General features: G+C 34.4%; 1 protein-coding gene across 4 annotated transcripts in view; it reads right to left on the reverse strand.

Annotated features, from left to right (window-relative positions):
• Positions 1–27,360, reverse strand: part of Actn (alpha actinin) — a 339,371-nt gene that overhangs the window by 66,799 nt on the left and 245,212 nt on the right. For all 4 annotated transcript variants that reach the window (XM_090407380.1, XM_090407381.1, XM_090407379.1 and 1 more), the window contains 2 exons: positions 14,832–14,909; positions 6,958–7,116 (listed from right to left, as the gene is read on the reverse strand). In XM_090407380.1, the coding sequence (XP_090263506.1) occupies positions 6,958–7,116; positions 14,832–14,909 (237 nt within the window). The remainder of the gene's footprint in view (positions 1–6,957; positions 7,117–14,831; positions 14,910–27,360) is intronic.

Genomic DNA, 27,360 nt, shown 5'->3' on the forward strand with positions numbered 1-27,360 from the left:
GTTTGTCATTATTTCCTGCTTAGTAGTTCAGAATGTAATCTTTGAATGGAATATCTATATACTTAGTCATTTTTTAGAAATACTTCCGCCATAAAAGTAAGACTGAATGACATATAACACCAGGATAATGATGAATAAAATATTAAACTTTAATAGCTAAATGCAGTAGATGCCGCTTATTGTGATCACTTTGGGACAGTCGCTTTTCGATAACAATAACCGGCTGATAACATTAAGCAAAGGATATAAAAAATTGCATCATTTATTTCAATTTATTATTATGAACATTATTTAATTTAATTTATTGTTATAAACAACTTTTAATAATCTACAACATAAAATTTATTTTAAAAACTTATCTAGTATTGTCTGTTGTGTGTTTAAATACAGTAGTTCATGAATAAATTGCTCATACTCATAATGCTTTTTGAAGTTTGTCGCTATATGTTGTACACACACCACAATGAAGTATTCGTAGAGTTTTTTGCATCTGAGCATTGGTTGGAGGAGCTTCTAAAATTTGTTCTTCTATACTTGTATTAGGTTCACTTTCTTCTACTAGTTTAAAGTTCTCATTGGAAGCAGCTTGACATATTTCTGACACTGTCATTGTAGCCACCATTTCAACATTGTTATCAACATCCGACCAATTTTCAAATTCTTCTTTTGACATACCGTCTGGGGCTTTATCAAAAATTTCATTTGCAAGATATTCAAATTCTTCGGAAGAAGGAGTTTCAGAGTTTGTTTTAAAAAATCCAACATGGTAATTTTTCCATGTTGGATTTCCCAGAAATAAAACCTATAAAAAAATCCACTTTTTTGGAAGCAATTTTTAAGTCTTCTCTGAGACTTGCTTCCATGACATTGCTACCAAATACAATGCATCAAGCAGGGAAATCTTTTTTGCAATTGCACCTTGCATCAGATTGGCCTTTTATATAATCAAGTTCAGCTATAATTCTCGCATGATTTTCTTGCAATAATAAGCTTTAAACCTTATGATGCCTTTGTCACATGGTTGAATTAACGATGCAATGTTCGCAGAGAAGAAAATTACTCTGATGTTCTTTAATTTAAGATCCCACTTAACTAACCAGTTGTTGAAAATATCATTAGTCATCCAAGCATTTGCACTAGAACAGTAGTCGATAGGCAAACTTTTGACACCTTTAGAACACTGATGATTTTTACTTTTTTCAAACACTAGGAGCTCTCGTTTCTCACCTTTCATATTAGCAGAACAAAGAACTGTTACTTACTCTTTTGAAGATTTAAATCCTTTAGTACAGCACTTTCATTTTTAAACAAGTAAGTATACTCAGGCATTGCACGAAAATAGAATCCTGTTTTGTCTGCATTGTAAATATCCTCGGATGAATATTCAGCAATAATTGTTGGCCACTCGGTCTTAATCCACACATCAGCTGATAAAAAATGAGCACTTTTTTCTTTGCCATGAATATGCTTGTACACAATATTCTCTCGCTTTCTCCACCTGTTAAATCATCCATCAGTTGCGCCGAAATTTTCTTTGCGCATTGTTTTTGCAAGTTCTGCTTTTTGACGCATCAAAGGCCCATTAATTGAAGCATTCTTTTCACGAACATTACTAAACCAAATTTTTAATGCTGATTCAACTCTAGTATCCTTACCAGATCGGGCTCTTTTCCAATTCATGTTCTCATTAGTAAGAGCTGAAGTTTCAATGATTGATGTTTTTTAAGATCTTACACAAGAGTGGTTGTGAAAGTTTTAAATGTACAGCTGCAACTACGCTGACTCTTGGGCAACTTATCATAACACTCAAAATGCTTTGCTTTTCTTGAAAAGATAAATTTTTATGTTTTTTAATAGCTTCTGCCATATTGCCAAGGGCTGTTTTAACGAGCACTTAAAGTCAAATTCACTCACTGAAAGAGAGCACGAAAATAAACTCGAAAAATCGCAATTAGACTGCATTTATACCCCCCCCCCCAGCATTTGCCTGGAAGATTTAAGATTTATGGAAGATTAACATTATCTACCCATTTGCCTGGGGATTAAAGGAAGATTAGCAAGAAAGTCAGATTTCGACAAATGTTCTTTGTCAAATTTTCTCCTGATTAACCTTTATTTCTTAGAATTCTGAGACACAAAAGACTAAACATTCTAGGATTTTGATAACAATAACTGGAACTTTGATTACAATAGATGGATTATTTTTAATTCATTTTAAATTACGTGTTTTGGGACCGACTGATAACAATAGCCGATTGATAATACTATCCATGATCACAATAAGCGGATTCTACTGTACTTCAACCTGAAAATTACATATCAACATCAGTGGCTAGTGGAGTACAAGGTGGAATGTGAACAATGGATTATTTAAAATACACTGCTCAAAACAATTAGAGGACATTTTAGTTTCTGTCGGATAATTATAAATTTCTTTAAATAATTATAACTATTGGGTACTTTATACATGAATAAATATTTCTTGCTTATGGATAGGATGTAATTGATGAGATATTGTTTAAATAATCGATATTTACAAATTTAACAAATTATACATTTTAGCGTGAAATTATTTTAACAAGAATATCTCCTAATTGTTTTGAGCAGTATAGTATGAGCTGCATGATGGTATAAACAGAACAATGCAAGTCGCTGACTTCAGCATTATATTAAAAAACTATCAATTATGTCTGATTAGAATTACTTTCCCATACTTTTGGCAAGGAGAGGCAGTCATTCTGATTCAGGTTAGGATGATGAAGCCTTGCTTTGTCATCCAAATTTGTTTAAAGTGTATTCTTTAAACAAATGTTCAAACTTGAGGTGGCACCTATGGAGTATATGTGTCAGATCAGTGGACACTGTGGTCAGTATCAACTGCATGTTGTGCTAGGCCAGCTGTTGAAAGAAATAAATGTAGCCACTAAATTATATTTTTTAAGTATTCTTGAAATTGGATCAGAAATACCAGGAATTTATGGAATTGTGACCCTTCATACTGTTCATGGTTGTTTGAGATAGGCTTGTAGGAATCAAAAACCCATTGCATAGTTTGTTCTGTGAATCCTCTTGGTTGAATAATATGCTTAATGTCCATAAGTTCTTGCTTTGGAGCATACATGATAATATGATGCAAAAAGTTTTTATGATTCCAGCTCTTTGAGGAGGGTGAGCAGACTGCTGTTGCATGTAGCATCCAGTGAAGATAGGTTTGCAATAAACAGAAGTGGTTAGTTCACCTGAAGAAGAGCGGGAGAGAACACAGTATCTAGGAAAGCATAGTTTGTTGCCTTATTCTTTTTCCATAGTGAAATTCATCCAAGGGAGGGGGGATGTAGATTGTTTATTTTTGATAGACAGGTAAGGTAGCCTTCTTTTGTGGACTAGATGACAAAGATATTGTCAATGTAGTGCATCAAAAAAGAAGGCTGAAGTTGCACAGATGAGAAAAGGATTTCTTCTAAGTGTTCTAGATAAGTTTGTGAAAGCTGAAGAGTGAGCCACCATAGAAGTTCCTTCAATTTGTCTGTCAAGTCTGTTTTGGCAGATGAAATAATCTAAATGGATGACAAAGTAGAACAATTTGACTACATCTGGTGAGAAGACTTGTGAGAGCAGATGAAAAATATCTTAAAGAGGGACATTGATGAATAAGGATTCAATGTTAAAACTAACCATTAATCAGTTTGCTGGAGGGATAAATTTCTCACCATTTCTAAAAAATCTGAAGTTTTTTTTTTTAAATGAAAGATTGGGAGTTTAATAGGCATGCTAAAAATGTAGCTATGTGATAGGTAGGAGAATTGATGCAATCCATGACTGGACAAAACCGTATGCCTTCTTTGCAGATTTTGGGCAGACCATAGAAGCAAGGTGAGCAAAATATGTCTTCATTAATATATATATATATATATATATATATATATATATATATATAAATGATTTCCCCACCAATGCAGGAGTACCCCAGGGTCCTGTTCTTTCACCCACTCTCTTCCTCTCTTCACCTGCTCTCACAGACTTCCAATCTTATCCATGGCTTTGCTGACAACAGTACATTCCATTCCTCCTTTTCATTCAACAAACCTGTTAGTGCTCAAGTATTAAAATCCTCAAGATCTACCATGACCAGGGGCCTAGCTATATCTCGTAGGGCAAAGACAACCTTGTAAATTTCAATGCCACCAAAACTCAGTTCTGTCTGATCTCTTGCAAGAAAGAGATTGCATCCCTCCCCCTTACCTTCAATAATACTGAGATATCCAAACATGATCAGATTTCTCTCCTTGGACTGACTTGCACCTCCAATCTTTCCTGCCACAACCATATTTCAACTATAGCTTCTGAAGCTGCCGAAAAACTTAGTGTACTTTTTTTTTTGCACAAGACACTACTTCACACCTTCACAGCTGCTAACTCTATACAAAGTCTAAATCTGTCCAAGCCATGGAATATTGCTCCCATATTTGGGATGGTGCACCAAAATCCTCTCTAAGATTGCTTGATTCTATCCAGAAGAGTAATCCAGCTAATTATTGATCCCTCTCTCGCAGATGATCAATTTCTGCCTTGTGCCTCTTCTACAGATACTTTCATGGACAGTGCTCTGCTGGATTGGCCACTATTATTCTTCCACACTCCTTCAAAATCATTAAAACAAGAGCCCGTTCTATCCAACACCCTTTTACATTCCATCTTAAAACTACCCAAATCAACTTCACTGCCTCCTCTTTTATTCCATCTATTTCCATCCTTTGGAACAGTCTCCCCCACTCTGTCTTCCCCAAAGATTACAACCCTCAGCTGTTCAAGCAAAATGTGAACAGACTCCTCCTTTCTTCTATTCCTCTTGCCCACACATGGTACTAGTGTGCTACAGGTTTTGTGGCCTTTCATATGTGGATCAGATATTAAAAAAAATATATATTTTAAAATTTAGCGTTTCTATCACACTCTCATACTATTTTATATAATCCATTGTTTACATTCCAATTTGTACTTGGACTACCCTTTATGCCACTGATGGTGACCTATAATTAAGAGACATTTGGTTATTAAAGTTTAATACTTTATTCATTCAGACTAAATGTTATTCAGTCTTATCTATATACTTAGCTACTTTCCAGGCCAGTACAGCATGATCACTGTCACAAACTGGGGGTAGAACGGTCATTTCTTTAAATCCACTAAGAATAGCTACTTTTTGGTATGGCTTGAAGGTCTATTTGTTATATCTTTCTATATAATGAATTCTTCTCCTTTCTAAAAGGATAGGATAAGATAAGATAAAAGGATAAAAATTCATTGAGTAGTTAGGTGATCAGAGGAGTGTCACGAACAGACATAATTATTGTTTGCCTTTCTAGTGATGAAATGGATCATCAGGTGTTAGAGAAGTGTGCTAAGAATGCTTCCAATATATCCCAGCCATATGGTCAAATGTAGACTGTTATTACGTAGTTTAACTATATTGTGGCTTTGAAAGTGGGAGTTTAGGACTGTATTATGAAAATATTTTAATCAATATCAGCTATGAAGTACTCCTCCAACCTCAATAAGTATGTCTCCTTAATTTGCCATTGAATACTGGCAAATTGAATTCAATACTTCAATTTGAGACTTTTTTTATTTTTTATTATTTTTTTTATTTTGTCTTCTCTCTATGTGAATTTGTGCATATATATTTATACTTGAATACAGTGTTAGTAATGACTAATCTATGTCCTGAACAGATATCAACAGATATTTACCATTATTATTAGCTTTGCTCATTTCTCCAAATTTTCCCAAACATTTTTATATGCCTGGTAATTATTTCATCCTCTGCTTTTTAGATCTCTAACAAGGACCAAGTTTTCGTTTTTCTTTGTGCCAGCTGCCCTCTCTAATGCTTCAAAATATTCCTCCAGTTCTTTCTTAGCTAAATCTATGGGTCAATGGGTACAAAATCACATCATGAAATTCTCCATCCTGATATTTGCCCACATCACTACTTGATACGGCCTACCTTTTTTCAAGAAAATTATCCTCATTTTTAGTATTGAATACCATAGCTACTTGTTTTCCCTGATCATTATTGACTGAATATAACATTTAACATTTTGTATGTGGTGCTTAGAAGAATCTAACCTGCTTTTGTCTTCTTTGTTTTAGTAATACCTACTATGTCAATCCAATCCTCTTTCTGGTTCATTTCTTTTCTGTTGATGCTTCTTACAATGATGTTGCCAATCTTGTGAGTACAACACTCTCTCCAAATCTAAGCAAATTCAGCTATCTCACATATTCTTCAAATCTAAACAAATTCAACTGACATCACATGCTCTACATCTAAACAAATATAAATGCCTCAAATATATTCTCCAACTCTAAACAAAACCTTAAATGAGATGCCATAACTATGCACACAGAAGATGCCAGTTGGGGCTAAAGGATACTGCATTTTTTTTATTCTCAATTGGAGATGCATTCTTGCTCATGTACCTATGTTCACTTGCTTATTGTTTATCTCTGTGACCAGGTTTTTAGTTAGTTAATTTAGTTAATTATTATCCGCAAAAATGTTTCCTCCTCTAAAAATCCACATAGGTGATAACATCCATAACAGATTCATTTGCATCTTTGATAATCCAATCCTAAAGTTTTTTTAAGAAAATACAATAACTCATTTATCTCCAGTGCTTAAAAACATATTAGTGCACAGATATAAAGAGATATAAAAGACTTCCAAGGAGCAGGGAAGGAAATTGTCAGTAATAACAGTGAATATAATAAAAATTTACAGGGGAGTGGATATTTATTTAGAAAAGTGTTATACTTGCATAGTACCAGAAATGTACAGCATATCTATATGCAAACAGCAGTTCTGTTTATACAAAGAAAATGCAATACACCAATTATGCATCACAAAAAAAACAAAGAATTATCAGAAATGATATGGCTGATGTTAATACTTACGATGGCAGTAAGCATAGTATAAGGATTTTCGATACCACCGGGAACTTGACACTGAGTGGCAATTGTTTGAACTTCTTGAGATAGTGCTACGATAGACTTATGCTCTTTATCAGCTTCTCCTAGAGTCTGTTTAAACTGTTCATGTGCATCTATCAGACCCTGAAATACATATTTATAAAAATAAGAATAATAATACAATTTGAATATTTTTATTTCATTTTGCATCATGTTGAAATAAGTATTAGTATGGCACTGTATTTCAGAGAAACATAAATTGCACACACCTCAAAAGCATGCAAGTCATTCTTTGTTCCTTGTTAATGCTTTCTGCCTTTCTAGGCATGCTCTCCAGTTTGTTATAATATGAATCAAGTATTTTGAACTATGCTTCCTTCAACAATTTACTGTTGCTGGACATGTTAGCCTAGCCATATCTGATGTTCCAATTCATTCCACAAGTGTTCAATGAAACACCTTTGGAGAACTCAGTGCAAACCAGTCAAATTTTTCTCCACTTTTCTCAAACTACAGTAGTCTCCCCCCCCCCTGTTATCTGCAGGGGATACATTCCATGACCCCCAGTGGATAACTGATACTGCAGATAATACCGAACCGTATATATATATATATATATTATGTTTTTCCTATATATACATACCTATGATAACATTTAATTTATAAATTAGGCACAGTAAAATATTAACAATAATTAATAATAAAATAGAACAATTAAAACAATATATTATAATAAAAGTTATGTGAATGGAATCTTAGCAACCTCAGCATATGATTTTTTCCCCCTTTCCTTACAAAGGAAGCACTTTATGGCTTCTCTTTAGCATTGCCAGCATCCCTACTCTTGTGCTTTGAGGCCATGATTAAATAAAATAAGGGTTACTGAACACAAGCACTGTGATACCATGATGGTCAATCTGATAACCAAGATGGACAAAGGGATGATTGTCTTGGGCAGTATGGCATGAGATCTCATTATGCTAATCAGAACGGTGTGCAATTTAAAACTTATCAATTGTTTATTTCTGGAATTTTCCATTTAACATTTTCAGACTGGAGTTGACTGCAAGTAACTGAAACCGCAGAAAGCTAACCCATGGATAAGAGGGTGGGGGGAGGACTTTCCATGAAAATTCATGGAAAGTAATCACCATGAACTTTCAATATGCTTTTTACATCTTTTCAATATTCATTATGTAGCATTTATGGAGACAAAAACAATGATAATTTTTTTCAATATGATCTGTATTCATGCTCTATATTCTCTCAGAGCATGTGCTCAAGGAAAATGAAGAAGAAAAAAAAAAGTGTAAGAAAGCAACGTGTAAAATTAACAAAAGTCACAGGAAAATTTTGCTAAGAGGGATAGAAAATAAATGTCAGGAAACTGGCAAAATATTTTAGACTATTGAAAAAGCTTAGAAATGGAGGAAAGTACAGTAAAAGAAATCAGACAAAAGTGACATGAAAATGAGATGAATTTGAAAGAGTGGTTAAATAACACAAGCAATGATAACATAGTGGTAGAAAACATTCAAGAGGCATGCAATATGGTAACTGTTAAATTGTGAATGAAGATATTTATAATTAATAATACTTCATTCATAATTAACAAGCCTACCATATCATAAGCAGGATTTATTTAAATTTATTTTGCTAGTCTCTTGCTTATTATAAAATGTTATTCATGAATTCCTTTTTAGTTTTGTTAGTTAATTTTATTTATGTAATTTTTAAATATATTATAGACATGAAAAGCCTCTATATTAAAATGTCATTTATTTTATTTGCTTTATTCTTTTAATAATAATATTAGAAACTGTAATGTATGTAATTTTAATATATCCAGACGATTCTTTGTGATATCATTTGATTGTTGTTGTGAGAAAACATGCAAATTTCTCCTAGCGCGTGTTGGAGCATGAACTACTATATACGAAGGTAAAAACAAGTTTGATGTGAGCCTAACCGGTGAAAACCAGTTTTTGGTGGGAAAAAGGAAGGAGTGGATACGAAAACGAAAGTAAAAAGGAGAATCGAGTAGGGGAGTATAGAGAACAGTAGCGGAAGTGGAAGATTCTTTTAAGTCTGTGTTATTACAATGTAAAAGTCAGCAAGGACTTTAAAAATGTTGTTCGATCTCCCTATGATGTGATGAAGCTATATCCTGGTAAGATTACTTATGCTATACTTAGTGAGAGGTAACGAAAATTAATTCCGCCGATAGTATATTGTTCCCAGTTGCTGTATTCAGCGGGTCAAGATTTAATGTGTGATGTGCCAAGACTTTTACCTCTTCAAATGATAAATGCTATGTTATTGAATTAAGTGTTCACTGAATGAGAATACTGTGAAGCCTATTTGTTGTAATTTAGGAATCTCGAACTTACAAGAACTAAATTTGATTGATTGAGCTTAGAGAAGTACAAATGAATGTTTGATGGTTCATGAGTTGTATTCATTCTGAATATCTTGAACTGATTTGATATTTAAATGTTTTGAAATATAACCTTGATCAGAGTAAAGTTATGATAGAAGTCCTTCGTAACAAGAAGGGTAAGATCTGTTAAATATAATCTTTAATTATAAAGTTTGAGCTCAGCTGAGTGGTATACTAGAATCTTAATGAAAGTTTTGTATTTGTTTAATTGTAATGTCCCTGTTGGAATGCTGTGTTATGATGTAATTTATGTGACACTGCATTAAATAATTTTATTTGAATTGAATCTTGTGTTTGCCTGATTGTTTCATTGCACCACTCATTAAAATAATTCAAATCTCAGCGTGAACCCTATGTAGTAAGAATAAAAACCTCGGCCTAAAATCAGCTTATGATAACCTAGTACAGTTGAAGGTTGATTTATCTAAGTTGCTCTTGCAATTCAGAATATGGAGTGGCGCAGTATAATATAAATTTTCTTCATATTCGATTGATATATCAGCCTACAACTAGTTAAATACTAAAAAGAGAGAATTGTAAGACAATAAAAAGTGATCGAGAAGAAGTTACGATCCAACATAACCATTGTAATCTGAGGTAGAAAAAGCCATCAAAGTCTGAAATGTGAGAAAGCCAGCCAGAGAAAATGGTATTTGAACAGAAATCCTCAAATATATAGGTATAAAAGTTTTACAGTGACTACAAACACTGCATAATTGAGAAGGCATTGTCAGAAGGTTGAATTCCAGATGAATAGAGTAGAGGAGCCATAGTACCCATCTATAAAAAGGAAAATAAAACCTGAATGTGAGAAATACAGCCGAATTTCCCTGCTGAGTATTCCCAATAAGATTTATACAAGCATACTTGAAAATAGACAGAGAAATTGTGGAAGGGAAACTTGGAGAAGAGAAAACTCGGTTCAGACTAAATAGAGATAGTCAGATTTTCACTTTCAGCCAAAAAAAAATCATGGAAATGTAATAGGATCTATATTTAAGTTTTTGTAGATCTGGAAAAGGCATATGACAGGGTGCCAAGAGAAAAGCTTTTCAAAATGCTTCCATGGTGTAAATGGGGCATCATATTAAACAATATATATAATCTATATTTAAGTTGTACATCAGCAGTTAGAACTAAAGAAGGTACAGGAAAATGTTAAAATCAGGTATGAGATAAGGCTGCACATTATCTCTACTATTATTCATCATATCTATAGATTATGGGGGTTGTTTGGTAATGTTTGGTAAAAAAATAAGTTACATATTTTTTTGGAAAAAATCCTTTATTTCTCAACATAGTTTCCATCGAGGCTTACACATTTGGTCCAGTGAGTTTCCAATTTTTTCATCCCATCTAAAAAGTAGGATTTGTCAAATTGTGCAAAATAGTCATTGACAGTCTTGATGACATCCTCATTCGAAGAAAATTTTTTCCCACCGAGTCAAATTAAGTTTGGGAACAAGAAGTCAAACGGGGCCAAGTCTGGAGAATAGGTGAATGTGGAACCAGTTCGAATCACAATTCGTGTAATTTTGCAATTGCAATGGCCAATGTGTGGGACGGTGCATTGTCTTGATGAAAGAACACTTTTTTGTGCAATCTTGGCCTTCAGTTCTTCTTTTAAATGGCCCAACAATGACACATAATAGACTCCTGTTATTTTCTTACCCTTTTCCAAATAGTCTATCATGATAATTCCTTGGGAATCCTAAAAAACAGTGGCCATCACCTTCCCAGATGACAAAACATCTCGCTTTTTTCGGTGCTCTTTCTCCAGGCATTGTCCACTGTTTTGACTGCTGCTTGGACTCAGGTGTGTAGTGGTGGTGGATCCAAGTTTCGTCTAGTCACGAATCGACACAAAAAATCCTGCAAATTGCAATTAAACATTGCCAAACTTTGCATTGAAACGTCTTTTTTGCATGCGTTTTTGATTGACAGTCAACAATCGTGGCACCAATCATGCACTGCATACAGCTTTTTTGTATACAATAAGAATATTATACACCCGTTCAGTTGAGATGCCTACAATCTCACGCACTTACATTCTGCAATCTTCCAATGATACCATGGATTTTGTCAATCATTTCCTTCATAATGACCTCAGATGGACTTACGACCATGTTTAAACTCATTTATCCAAAAATAAATAGTCTTTAATGCTGGTGCAGAGTCCCCATGAACTGCATCTAACTTGGCTTTGATCTGCGTGGCCATCCACTTCTTCAAATAAAAGTGTTTTATCACTGCATGAAACTCATTTTTCTCCATTTTTATGAAAAATGCGAACATGGTCATTTTAAATGTTTGCCAAACAAGAGCTATGCATCGCAAGTGGATAAAATTTTACCAGGGATCACGAAAAAGATGATACGTGCTGACACTGGTATGAATGAACGAATTGTGTCCCCATCTATTGGAAATTTACCAAACTTTTCAAAAAACCCTCATATATTATGAAGAAAAGTGGATTACCTGATATCAAAATTGGAGATATTAATTCTCAGCTCTTTACTTTGTGCAGGTGATATCATACTCCTGAATGATGTTATGATCCTGGTAGGATTTAACCAACTAAATTAATTAACTGCTGCAATAAATGCAGGAAGGGACATTGAAAAACATTAGCTGTATGCTGAATGAAGAACCAATAGAACGAAAAATATTTCAGCTATTTAGGCACAATTTTTAGTGAAGATGGCATATCAAATAAGGAAACAGACAACAAACAAAATTAGCAAAGCCAGTATGGTAGGTAAATCAACTGAATAAATTTATATGGAATAAGAGGGAAATTAGTTAAAACACTAAACTAGCTTTTTGTACAAGATTGTTTACAAACAAACTCATCATCATCATCATCAAATTCCGACATGTACCCTCAAGGGGTGTACAGAATATGATAGTACTACATGAAAAATTTACATCATTACTAACTTCCTATCTACAATTTTCCTCCAAATTAGTCTGTTACTTGTCAAGACTCCAACATTATCAGATCTTATATTTATATCGTCTAAGGCACTTTGTACCATATCAATCCAACTATATCTTGGTCTTCCTCTGGGTCATTTTCCTGCCAACCTGGCAAAGAACACTTATTTTGCTAATCCTTCCTTGCCCATTCTGTTTAAGTGACCATATCACCTGAGATTAGCTTTGCTAACGCATTCCTGGATGCTGACAATGTCTACTTCTTTCCTAATATCCTCGTTTTTAATATGATATTGCCACTGATGCCATCTGTTCATGCCTCTAATCTTTCTGAGGACTCTCATTATCTGCAGTCTCTAGTCTTTGGTCAAGTGTTTTACTTCTGACCCAGCTCTCAGATCCATAAGTTAAAATTGGTTTCAACACTGTCTTGTATACAGCTAATTTAGTGTTCTGACTAATTTCTCTCTTATTACAAACAAACTTTAATAATGAAATAAAACAATTGATCAAAGACCAGAAATCACGAATGTGAAATTTCTTGAGAAAGATTAGGAAAGTAAACAGATGTCATCAATGTTAGAATTACATCAAAAATGAGGATATTAGAAAAGGAGCTGATGTTGTTGGCATTCAGGAATGTATGAGCAGAGTCAATATCAGATGATATGGTCACTTAAACAAAATGGGAGGAGAAAGGTTAGGAAAACAATTTTTTTTTTGTTTACTAGAATGGCAGGAAAACGACCCAGAGGAAGACCATGATGTAGGTTGATTGATAAAGTAAGAAGTGCCTTAGAAGACCAAAATGTAAGATCTACCAATATTGAAATCTTGACAGATAACAGATTAATTTGTAGGAAAATTTTAGATAGGATGTTAAGTATTGATGTAAACTTTTCACACAGTATTATCATCCTATCCCGTATAATCCATGAGAGGAATTTGATAATTTAGAAATTCTGCTCTAGGGACTAATCTCAGAACTTCTGTGAGTCACAACTCCAGGTCTAATAAGTAGGATAAGTTGCATGTGGACATTAAAAATCATCTAACACATACAGGTAATGGACAAAAAAAATGGAAACAGTGACACATTTTGATTATTATGGCATTGGTCCACTGTCTGTGCCTAGTACAGCCTGTATTCTTTGTGGGAGAGAACTGTCAGTGCTTGAAACTCAACAGTAGGAATTTTACACCATTCGTCTGACAGAAACTGAATCAATTCGCCTTTGTTCTTTGGAGCTGGGAAATGTTGTCTGCGAGCTTGCTCCAAAGTGTTCCATAAATGTTCTATGGGATTTAAGTCTGGAGATTGGGATGGCCATGACAGACAGGACACCTCACTGTCATGTTCTGCAAACCACTGGGTGACCACATTTCCTCGATGAATGGGAATCTTGTTGAAACATGGCTAGCTGCATAGGAGAAAAGTGTGTCAACATGGGATGAAGATGATCACTTATGATTGAAAGATAACGTGCAGCATCCACTCTGCCTTCAAATCAACAACTAAACTTAAACCAATGCACCACAGACCATTACAGAACTATCAAAACCTTTCACAGTTAGAAACAAGCACTCTGGCTGGTAAGCTTCCTTTGGCTGATGCTACATATGTATTCATCCGTTTGCAGCAAAAAGTGTGAACGTAGATTCATTGGATCATATCACATCCCTCCATTGTCATGTAGTCCACTGCCTATGATGTTTGCCTCATTGGATGTGACATTGTGCGTTGACAGAAGTGATCAAAGGCTTGTGTAATGCAACCCGATCATGATATACAACTCTGTGTATTTCCTGGCACAGTTTTTGTTGAAATGAGTTTCTCATGACCAGTGTTGAATTTTTCACATAATTGCGCAGCAGTAGCCCACCTATTTTTCGTGGTACAGCACACTAATGCTTGAACATCCCTCTTTTGCAGTAAGTGCTTTTGTCCACCATTGAATTTTGATGATAATGTCTGTCCAGTCGACTGCCATGCTGACATAACCTTAGAGACTGTTCCTCAACTAATGTGCAATTTCAGCTGTTCTGGACGTGTTCAGATGCACCTGCCAGCCTGGCTCCAACAATCATGCCTCTCTGGATTCCATTCTAATATGCAATAAATGATATCAGGACTCCATTTGCCTTTATACACACGTCCCTAGGAATGTCGGGAATACATTTGCATACAACTGCATCTGTGCTTAATCCATCGTAGATGCTGCATTGCAACTACCAATAATGCAACCCAATAGCTATGGTTTCCATAGCTATTTGGTAAACAAAAATGGTTTCCATTTTTTTGCCCATTACCTGTATACACACATATACGTATATATAAAACAATAGCTATTCACAAATATCCTTGCCATAGTGGGGAACAAACTCAATTATAAAAAATTTTATATAACAATGATTCTTTGTTTCCACCTATGTGCGTGCGTGTGCACGCATGTGCAAAAACATTATATGATGACAATTATACCTGAATTTCTTCCATCGTGTGAACAATAAACATGTCAACAAGGTCTTCTCGAGCACCATCTAGCCAGTTATTGAATGGCTGAAAAAAAAGAAAAGATCAAATTCTTAAAACATCATTTCTATTAGTTTATGTATAAATAGAAATCATAAAACCCTCTTTAAAATAATATAATTTATATAAGAAGAATTGTAATTATTACTGAAAATAAATCTTGCTTTTATTATTCTCATTTATATATCAAAAAAGTATCTGTACATGCAACTAAATAAAATAGTTGTTAGATAAATGTTAATAATTAGGAAATAAATGAGGAAAAAGAGCACGGTCATAAGCATGCAATGTATAATAGCATTCTTATATAGTGGCATCATTCATTATCAGATTCATCATTCATTAACAAATAAACCAAGTTTTTCATTGCAAGTACTATCATATTACTTGAATATAACTCGCACTTTTTTCCCCCAAATTAAAGTTAAAAAATCATGGTGCGAAATATATGTGGGGATTTTCAGAAACTAATGTTTTTCAGGAAAAAACGAAATTGGCGTTTATAATTAAACCATCAGTATTCATTATAATTGCTCACATTATTTATAAAATGAATGTATTTAAATTTTAATTATCAACGTTATTTACGCAATCAGCCGCTCACCTTCACGCAATATATCAGAATTTTTTAGCGACAATGCTTCTGCAATTAAATTAATTATTTCTGGTGAAATCATGTCCCAAGCTCTCAAAATACAGTTGCACAGCAGTTCTAATGATGGTCTCTTAAATTTAATCCACGATCGAGTAGAAGTTAGTGATCTCACTCCCACATTTCCTCTACTGGTTCCTTCCATCTCTATGCATATGATTGGTGTGGTATTAACAAAAGATCGCGCAACTCAACGAAAAAGACAAACCGATGATTGTTGACTTGAAATGCTGATTCTCTTTAGCTGAATTCCAAAATATCTGAAACTACCATAACATTCACTATCTATTTCTTAAAGTTTTAAACTTTTTTGTGTGTGTGAACTATATGCGAAATTTTCATTTCTTTTTTCATAAAGTAAAATCAGGAGTATGAGATATACACAAGGGTGAGTCATATTTGAGTAAATACGGTATATCAAACTTTGTTTTTCTTAATTCTGCTGCTGTAAATAGTAAAATCAAAATAAAATTAAGAGATGGCTTGAAAAACTTTAGTCAAGATTCTAAATACTGAATTTCATGACTGAATTCTATTCATCCAGAGTGGAATTATCATTTTAAATCATTCTAAAAATAAAAATTTAGGACAGTAACCTAAACTGAAGTGAATGAACATTAATTCCACCTAGGTAGAGTGGAGTTATTACTGCTTTGTATAATTTAGAAATGTTTTTCCAGATTATGCATCTGCAAATAGTCTAACTGAAATAATAACTGAGGCAAGTAATGAAATAAGATGTCACAGTAAAGTACTGTACAATCAACTTTCACTAAAGCAAACACCATAGCAAACTCCCCTCCTCCCCTAAAAAAAAATCACCAAAACTCCCCAGATATAATACTATGTTAAATGAATCCATTATAGTAAACTGTTCACTATGATAAGCTATTCCTGTGGTCTCTACTGAGTTTGCTACCAAGAGAACTGACTGTAGATGTCAACAGCAATGACTACTATTAGGTGGAACTAACCTTTCATCTAAGGCAAGGGTGATTTCTATTCACTCTACCACTATGATACCACCACTCTGTGGATGTTGTGATCTAAATCAATGCTAATAATAAAGGAGTTTGTGGACTGTTGTAGATGATGTGATGCATTCTTTTGGAAGGTATAAGATTTGTGGGCAGAGGGTAAGACTGATGACTGTGTTTTCTAAGAGTTTTAAAGAGTACCAAAAGTGTGGTTTAAGCAAAAAAAAAGTATGATAGCAGAGTAGCGAAAACTACTGATAAAAGGCACAAAAAATGTGAGTGTTGATGAGAATTGAAACAGTAATGGAAGTAGGTGAACAAATTTGAATGATAATATAGCTAGAAGCTGTGGAAAATTAGGAAAATTAAAAAAGGTAGCACAGTTAATTCTTGTTATAGTAAACAACTATAACAAACTACTGAAAAGTCCCAATTAAAGCCCCACAGGTATACTAAAAAAATTCACCAAAGCAAATGTTCACTATAGCAAACTATTCCTGTGGTACCTACAAGTTTACTATGATGAGAGTTGACTGTAATAAGATAAACACTGCGCTTACATAGTTTTTCATAGGACAAAGTGTAATCTTAAACAACTAGAGAAACATCTGATGAGCAATACAGCAGAGAGAGAGAGGAGAAAGAAAGAAGCATCACAATAGAAGAAAAAAAAAAGGCAGTTCATGAAACAGCAAAAGGGAGCGTAACCAAGATACTGTATTATGATAAGAGATAGTGAGTAACAAAAATCATATTTTCTGGTTGCAAAGATTAAGGCCTGTAGGGAGAAAATATTAAAGAATGACTGGAAAGCAAGAGAGTAAAAACTAAACCTGCTGTCAGTGTATGATACGAACAAATTAAGAAGGCAACTGCAAACAAGTCAACACAATTGGTTATACAGGAGGAAGAAAGAATATGAGTATGTGGATATATGGGATAAATTTGAAGGTAGAAGAGAGCTTTTGCTGCAGATAGTCTGCATTTGAATGAAAGTGGTAGTGTGAAGCTGGGTAAATTGTTCGTGAGAGGAGCAGAGTGTGTAACCAGTTCAGGGAAACGAAAAAAACTAGATGGTGGGGTTGTGAGTGTAACATACCAGAATTGGTGTGAGATAAGGGACAAAGGAAGACGAGATAGGGATACAATGAATGCTCAATGGGACCAACAGACAAGTTATTTGAATGATGGGGTAAGGAATTGTGAGAAGGGAGACCAGAGGGAAGCTGCTGTGCTTCCCTCTTAGTCAGTTCAACATCATTGGTGTTAATGAGATCTGGCTAATGGAGGACAATGAAGGGAGAGAATAAAGGAAAAGTTGGTTGTGGTCAATGAGCAGTTTCTGTGCTGCTTTCTCTATTTCTATGCAGAAAAGTGTTAAAAAAGGCCTTAGGTGTGATTTCTATTGCCAATGGCAACAGAAATCACACTTTGTTGGTTTTGTCAGTGTGTCAGTGATCAACTGTGCTCTTCTGGTGAAACCCTAAGTTCTCTGCCATCATTGGCCTTTGTTGCCACCATCCTTGCTTTGTACAGTAGACATAGCAAGCACTTGCATGTAGCTGATATTTAATTAAGCAAATAAACTGACTTGTTGCATTCTAAGTACTTATGGGTTGTGTAGAAGTATTCAGTTCCTTAGTACCTAGTGTTGTAATTTTCATTTATTGGATATTTTGGAAAGAAAACCGTTAAGAATGATAAATAAATATGTGAACACAGATTTAGAGTAACTAACTTATTCCAAGGTGCCACCTCATTCTAGGTATGATTTAGACAAATATACTTGAGAAAAGGCTAAAGAAAACTGTAAAAAGAATCTGAGCCCTATTTCAGGATTTAGGCCAAATAGGCTTGTAAGGCTCAGATATTTACTTTCAGACATATCAAGGCTTGAAAGAAACACTCATCTGCTCATCCAGATGAATAGAAATTTTTCATTGACAAGTATAGAAGTCAAAAGCAAGGTTTCAGTTTAATCATGTTTTATCTAGGTAATGTTGATTCTAAGGCATGTTTTAGATTGTAAATAGTGCATTGCATTTTTACCATACTTGTCACAACTATTGGAGCATGAAAGTAATTACAAATGCATGTTTTGTCAATTATCACTGAGTGTATGTACATATCATTTTATCTTTTAGAAAGCTTAGGCATATTGAAAAGTAATCAGCCAATCCCAATAGGGTAACTTAAAACAGATACAGCAGACAGCAGTCAGAGATTTAATTCATATCCGCTGATGTAATGTGCAGAATTTGAATCATTAAGGATTACAGATTTTTTTTTTCTGGACATCATGCAATTTCTTTATATTCATTCTAAAAATATAACTTACATCTATTCTGTTCTTTCAGTTGTTAACATATAATGAGAAATTGATAACTGTGAAAAGATTTCATGTTTTCTCAGTTACCCATTTACTGCTTATGGTCATGTATCACTGACTAAATGGGTTTTATGATTCATGTCTCAAACTGATTAGCATGCTAACACATAAGTAATTAATAGAAAAGAGCACATTTGAGGCCATCTGGTGTGAGATTGTGGCTAGCAGAACTAAATATACAATTGGGTGCTGCTATAGACCAGGTGATGGAAAAGATGGTGGTGACAGTATGCAAGCAAATAGAAGAAATGAGTGGAAGGAGGGTGATTATTATGGGAGATTTCAACTATGGTCGCATTGATTGGAGTGAGGAGAGGACAAACAGGAGGAAGGAATTGGATTTTATGCGGTTATTAACGGATAACTATCTGCGACAGCATGTAATGGAAAATACTAGGGGTCAGAGAGTGCTTGACCTAGTAATTACATCTGAGGATTTGGCTGTAACAAATATGACCACATTGCCACCAATCGGTGAGAGTGATCATAGGGTCTTGACTTGGGAGGTGGCTAAAGGTGTAGAATTTTCAATTAAGACAGGGTACATGTGGAATTATCGGGCTGGAAAGTATGACAAGCTCAGGAGTTTGATTGGCTCAGTGCCATGGCATGTGCAACTGCAAGGACTAGAAGTTGATGGTGCATGGGAGGTGGTTAAGAAGTGCTTGCATGAAGCAATGGCTGACTGTATACCTAGAGTCCGAATAATAAATCAAGTAGGGGTTAAATGGATGAATAACACCATTAAGCTTGAGCTGCAAAAAAAGAAACAACTATGGAGGGAATTTAAGGAGAAAGGTGACCAGCAGGCACATGAACGGTATAAAGCGCAGGCCAGAAGGGTGACGAGTGTGGTAAGAAAAGCAAAAAAGGATTACGAAAGAACATTGGCCATGCGGGCTAAAGAGAATCCTAAACAGTTTTTTAGATATGTAGCAAGTAAAAGGAAAAATGTACATGGCAGAATGATTTTAAAGAATGCCGATGGTAGGGAGGTAACTGAATCAGTTGAGATAGCTGAGTTACTGAGTGAGCACTTTGCAAGAATATATCATCCAGGTGGTGACATTGCAGAAACGAATAAACCAGTAGATTATACGGGAATTGTGGTGAATGAAGTGGAGGTGAGTAGTCTATTGCATAACCTCAATGTCAATAGATCTGTGGGGTTGGATGGTATACCAGCTCGTGTAGTACGAAGTAGCTAATGAATTGTCAGTACCCTTGACCATTTTGTTTAATTTGAGTCTCGGGTCTGGGCTAGTCCCGAGCGGGTGGAAGGAGGGGAAAATAGTTCCACTGCATAAAGGTGGTTCCAAGACCGTTGTTGTAAATTACCGACGAATTAGCATATCAGGAATCATTGTCAAGGTCTTAGAGAAATTAGTCAAGAAAAGAATACAGGATTGGATAGATGAAAATGGGATATTGTATGGGGGACAACATGGTTTTGTGAAGGGTAGATCATGCCTCAGTAACTTGCTCACGTTTTATAACACAGTGACAGCTGAACTGGATAGGGGTAATGGGTTTACAGTGATACTACTGGACCTTGCCAAGGCCTTTGACAGGATACCACATGGAACCCTAATCAGTAAACTGGAACAGATGGGGATAGATATAGGGTTGGTAAGATGGATAGGAGGGTGGTTGAAGGAGAGATACCAGAGAGTGGTTTATTTAGGAGTGGAGTCAAAAAGACGTCTTGTGACTAGCAGAGTGCCACAGGGCTCTGTTCTTGGACCACTGCTTTTCAATTTGTTCATCAATGATATAGGAAAGGATTTGAGAGGAAGTGTTCACTTGTTTGCTGATGACGCAAAGTTGGGTAGAGCAATTGTGAGTGCACAGGATGTCAAAATTTTACAGGATGATTTGGATAGTTTGGAGGACTGGGCTAGGAAAAATGGATGTCAGTTTAATGTGGCAAAGTAAGGTTACACTTTGGGGTGAAAAGAATAGCAGCAGTATATCGCATAGGTGGAACCGTACTCCAGGAGATTGATGAGGCCAGGGATTTGGGAGTGCTGGTGGATAGGGAGTTGAAGTTTAGGGGGCACATTGCAAAAGTAACTAAAACAGCTCACTAAATCACTTGGCTTATGAAAAATACTTTAACATGCAGAGAGAAGCAAAGTTGTTATTCCTCTGTATCGAGCCTTGATAAGACCCCATCTGGACTTCTATGCCCAGTTATGGGCACCAGGGTTTCTTCATGATGGGGCAGAAGTGGAGAGGGTCCAGAGACGAGTGACCAAGATGATAGCAGGTCTGTGGAATGAACCTTATGAGAATAGGTTGAGGATTTGTGGGTTGCAGAAATTGGACGATAGGCGAAGGAGGGGTGATATGATTGAGACATTCAAATTACTGAAGGGTTTTTATAAGATTGATCCAGAAGATATTTTTGAAAATATGACTGGTGGTGGGAAGACTAGGGGCCATGCATGGAAGCTGGACAAGAGCATGGTTGACAAGGGTGTTAGAGCTAGGTTTTTTACTTGGAGAGTGGTGAATGAGTGGAATAAGCTTCCAGAGTCTGTTGTGGGTGCTACGACCGTGAATGAGTTCAAAGCAAGATATGATAGATACTGTGTGAATGTTGAATAGTTGTTCCAGACATGATGTTAGGGCCTCCCTCGATGAGTCTGTCGACTCCTTGGAGTTTCCCGGAACAATAATAATAATAATAATATACTAGCTTCATCATTGGTACTTACACAAGATAGCTTATAAATTGAACACATCTAGGACTGACCATGCATCTATGATATATTAAGTGACTAGTCAGGTCAGCAACCCATGCTGCTAATCTGACTAGAGATATTTACCTGACTGGTTTAGTCAGCAAAAAATCTTTCAAGCTCTGAATTTTTTTTTTACAAATCACGGGAAATAGAACAAAAAAAAATCTATATTTAATTATTGAATAAGAGAGCCGAAAGACTTCACTCTATATTTAAGTTTTGTAGATGTAGAAAAGGCATATGACAGTGTCAAGAGAAAGCTGCTCAAAACACTACATTAGATACATTAGAAAAAAAAAGTTACATTAAATGCATCTAAATCAGAGATGTTCAGGATCAGCTCATAATGCCAGCCTAGCTGGCCGAGCGATTAGCATATCCGCTCTCCAGCCAAAAGGCTGCGGGTTCAAATCCTGCTGTGGACAGGGATGTTTGTGATTGTCTGAAAATATTAGTGGTAGGTAGTAGATGGCATTAGTGTAGTTGGTGGTAGATTGCATGGTAGAGACAGAGTTGTAAAGTAAGCCCTCCCTCAATGAGTCTTTGGCCTCCCTGGAGGTGTCACATAATAATAATAATGTATATGATATCATCATAAGGGTATTTATCAGGATTTGTATCATAGTACATGATACTATGATAGTACTACTTCTTGATCAGGTTTATATTATTACTAGCTTCCTAACAACAGTTTTCTTCCAAATTAATCTGTTATTTCTTAGGTCTCTAGTACTGTCAGTTCAGTCTTAGTCTTCTAATGCAATATTTATTTGCATCAATCCACCTAGATCTTGATCATCCAGTGGACATTTTCTCTATCATCATCACATCAAACCAGTTTTACTAACTATTCCTCTCACATTCTTTTCAAATGCCAATATAATCTTACATTTTTTATTCATAACTCTCAGATCAGTCCCTGATTAGTCAACTCTTATTTAATGCAATCTTCAGAACCATAACTTAAAGCTGGTTTGAACGCTGTCTTCTATAAGGCTAGTTTAGTATATTGTGATTAATTTCTACAGCATAAATAGCTGAAATATTTTACCTATTCTATAGGTTCTCCATTCAGAATGCAGCTGATATTTTGATGTTCCTGCATCATAGAAGCATAGAAAATATCAGTTCTAGTTTCAAAGTTTTGTCTTTTTGTGCTAAATTTGTTATAGCAATTATTATTATTCAATTTAGTCAAAGTCCTGAAGTTTTAATAATTTCTTTAGGAGTATAACATCTCTAAAGTAAAAAACTGAGATGAATTCCAATTTTATTATCAAGTTTAATATCATCCTTCATAATGTGATCCAGACATATGATGAATAACAGATAACATTTACCTTATTTGACACTGAAGCATCTGATTGCTGACAAAATTTAAAAATAGGTTATATATTTAAATCCGAACAGTATTTACTTCTGGTCACTTCCTGAGGAAGTTGGATGCAACTTCAGCTCACCTGCACTTCTACTTCTCTCTCAAAAGACCAAAATAGACCATACTGGTCTTTTCTGGTCCCATTATCCATCTAATATCTTTTTTTGAGGTCTATCTGGCCTTCTCTTTCCAACTGGTTTATATCTGATTATTTGTTTAGCATATTAAGTGTTGGCCATTTGGTTTACATGTTCTATCCATTTTTGTTTATAATTATTTAGTTTTTCTTCTATTGATTTTGTTCTTAGTTCTTTTAAAATATCTGCTTCTTTTTTGGTCTAATAATGTATATTTCACAGTTCTTCTCATAAATCTCATTTCACTTGTTTTTATTGCCCAAATTTCATTGCCATATAATAATGTGGGCACTGCTAAAGTATTGTATATTTTCAAGTGTGTGTTTCTTTTTGTACTACATTTGGATTGAGTGTTCTATTTATCAGGCATACAATATGTAAAAATTTTAAAGTTTTAAATTTTATGTTTTTTTCTCCTTCATGTGATATTTCACATCCAAGATAACTGAAAGTATCTATCTGTTCTATTATTTTATTTTTAATAACTATTTTACTTCTAACTGGAGTTTGTCCACAAAATGCCATTGTTTTAGTTTTATCTATGGATATTTTCATTCCAAACTGTTCTACTATAACATTTAAATTATACATTGCTCTTTGTAAATTGTCTTCCTTATCTGATATTATTACCTGATCATCTGCAAATAATAGTGTATTTTATTCCAGGAAATTTCTATATCTGGATTGTTTAAGGTATTTCATTAATATAAATATTGAAAAGTGTTGGAGACAGAGGACAACCCTGCCTTACTCCTTGGTTTATAGATTGTTTTTCATTTATTTTTATTTCATCATCTTTATACATATTCAATATTGCACATGCAGTAAAATAATAGGTATATTTATTCTTTGTAATATATCAAACAGTATATATCTTTTTACTTTGTCAAATGCTTTTTCGTAATCTATAAAGAAAAGATGTTTCTAAATTAAATTCTCTTCTTTTGTCTATAAGTAGTTTTAAACAAAAAGCTACATTCATTGTAGAGGCATCCTTATCTAAATCCATTTTGACATTCTAATAATATTTTTTCACTGTATATTTCCAAATTTTCATTAAGTTTTTTACTATATATTTTGTAGCATGTATTCAATAAACTAATACCTCTATAATTAGCAGGTTTGGTCTTATCCCCTTTTTTAAATATAGGATTACTATACTTATATTCCATTCTATTGGTATTTGTCCATTTGTATATATTTTATTTAAAAATTTTAATAATCTCTGATGAAATTTTTTTCCAGCAAATTTATACAGTTTGAAGATCATCCCATCTTCTCCTGCTGATTTGCCATTTTTTAAATTTTCCTTTGGTTGTCCTTTAATTCTTTCATTCTATTATATCATTTAGAGTATTTTGTAAGTTATTGGTGTAATTTTCTTTGATGCTAGTATTATCTGTCCAAAGATCCGTGAAGTAATCCAAGAATTCTTTTACATCTATTTTGCAATTTATATTTGCAGTTTCTTTTATATCTGCATTCATGTGTTTTAGTATTTTATATGCATTGGGTCTCATTTTGTGTTCTTGTCTAGATATGATACAAATTTTTCCCAGCTTTTTCTGTGTCTCTTTCTGATTTCTCTTTTGGCTATTGCTAGTCTTTTTTTTATATTCAATTTCATCTTATTTTTTGCTACTTAACCATCTTTTAAAGGCCAGCTTTTTATTTTCAATTATTGTTTTTATTTCATTGTCCCATACATGTAATTTTTTATTATTATTTTTTTTTGTGTGTTCCTAGATTTCATATGCTGCTGATGTAATAGCTTCTATATTATTCCATTCTTTCTCAATGTCTTCATTTTCTTGTATTTTTTCTAAGTAGTTATTAATCCTCTGTTGGTATAAATTTCTTATACTTGAATCATTTAGTAGTCTTACTTTGTAATTAGATTTTGTTTCTCTAGTTTGTTTATTTTTTGTATTTTTGTAACCAGTTTGGTTACAAAAATACAAAATAGTTTGGAAATCTTAGTTTTTGCCTGCACTAAATAGCGATTTGTGTCAATTTCTAACCCTCTTCTGACTTTAACATCTAGAAAGAGGTTTGCTACTTTTTCATTTGCTATAAAATAGTATAAGATAAAAGCCAAACAGCTGTTTTTTCTGGTGAAGTTAATTAAATTAAGGGGATAAAAATCCCTTATTATTTTACAGCCAGTATGTGAAACTATGAGATGTAATACTGCCTTACATTATGGGGCACACCTTTCTGGCATTCGTATAGTGAAGGTATGTAAGTTCTTTTCACTTAAACTTTGATATCATCCAGGTCTACCTACTCACTGATGAGACTTCAAAAAAAAAAAAGGTTGAAACCAGTCTGGTAGTGACCTCTCCTCATAATGTAAGGCAGTATTACATCTCCTAGGAGCTGTGTTTTACATTATGAGAAAATATCAAGGATAGTGAGGGAGTTTGTTCCACCTTTGCTTCGAGTTGCCTTGGTGTTGTACTACCAGGTGTTCACTTACGCTTGGATTCGTCGATAGTTCTTCAGCATGAAACTCTTAGATCGTAGTTTTCGATCTCAGAGTTTCGCATACTGGCTGTAAAATAATAAAGGATTTTTATCCCCTTAATTTAATTAACTTCGCCAGAAAAAATAGCCGTTTGGCTTTTTATCTTAGTTATAATATATGGGCACACCTTTCTGGCATTCGTATAGTGAAGGTATGCAAGTTCTTTTCACTTAAACTTTGATATCATTCAGGTCTACCTACTCACTGATGAGACTTCAAAAAAGGTTGAAACCAGTCTGGTTATTGACTTCTCCTCATAATGTAAGGCAGTATTACATCTCCTAGGAGCTGTGTTTTACATTATGAGAAAATATCAAGGATAGTGAGGGAGCTTGCTCCACCTTTGCTTCGAGTTGCCTTGGTGTTGTACTACCAGGTGTTCACTTACGCTTGGATTCGCCGATAGTTTTTTGGCATGAAACTCTTAGATCGTAGTTTTCGATCTCAGAGTTTCGCATACTGGCTGTAAAATAATTAGGGATTTTTATCCCCTTAATTTAATTGATAAAATAGTCTATTATTGATTTTTGTCCTCCTGTATGTATATTTATGTATATTTTTATGTTATAAAGAGTATTATGTAAGTACTATAAAAAGAATCAGACAATAGAGATGATGTGAAAACTGAAGATAAAGACATCCTAGATTCTTTGATGGAGTGATAACCATAAAATCCAATAAAATAAGAACAAGCATTCAAGCAAAGAATTTTAATTAAAAGTAAAAATTAGATTAAAATATTTTGGTTTAAGTATCATAAACCATCATCAGTGTTAAGAAATGAATACTGAAAATTCAAAACTATGACACACACAGTGCAAGAAAGTGCTGAAGGATTTAGCACTTTCTGTGAAGAGATGTTAAAATTTGTAGGTTCTTCTATGTAGGAAATTAGGGTAGTGTTATCAGTCCATGTTCTGAAAAGGTCAGAACACGGAATTGATAACATGGAGTTCATTTAGTTCAATATAGAATTAGTGTTCAGAAATACATTTTGTGATAGAGCAGCCAGTTTGTCCAAAATAGAATAAGCTGCAGTTACAGGGAATTTAGAATTAGTGAAACACCATCATCCTCACTTAGAGGCATAGAGTGGATGCTGTCATTTTTTTTGTCTCCAGAGTAGGGTCCATGGTTTCTGTTTCTCCCTACTTCTCACATGCACCACAAATGATGGCCTTGCAAGGCAAACTCCCATTAGTATTAATAAAATAGGGATGATGTATACATGGGACTAAAATGATAATGCATATAAAGAATTCCTGATCAGGTAGCAAATAATCCTGTAACCGATTACTCTGCCAGATCATGCATAGAAGGTATCCACATATAGCAACATGCAGAAGAGCACCACTGAGACTACATGAGCTGGGTACTCCTTGCATTGGAGTTATCACCACTAGGTATAAGTTTTCACCACTAACTCAATCACGAAAAATAAGTAAATAAATACTAGTATCACTGTAGTTAAAAAAAAATCTCCCACAAAAAAGTCGCATCAACGAAATAACCATCAAAACTTCATACAATAAAAAGCATTCAACATCAATTACATTAATGATGTGCACCACCACCACCACCTACAGGCATCAAAACTCGGTTATTCCTTACCAAACTACAAGTGACATCCTCTGTGACTATGGTTCACCCCAGCTATCCCAACTATATCAT

Source organism: Typopeltis vanoorti, chromosome 17, assembly GCF_054136105.1.
Source record: "Typopeltis vanoorti isolate ZY-2024b chromosome 17, IOZ_Tvanoo_1.0, whole genome shotgun sequence".
Lineage (NCBI taxonomy): Eukaryota > Metazoa > Arthropoda > Arachnida > Uropygi > Thelyphonidae > Typopeltis > Typopeltis vanoorti.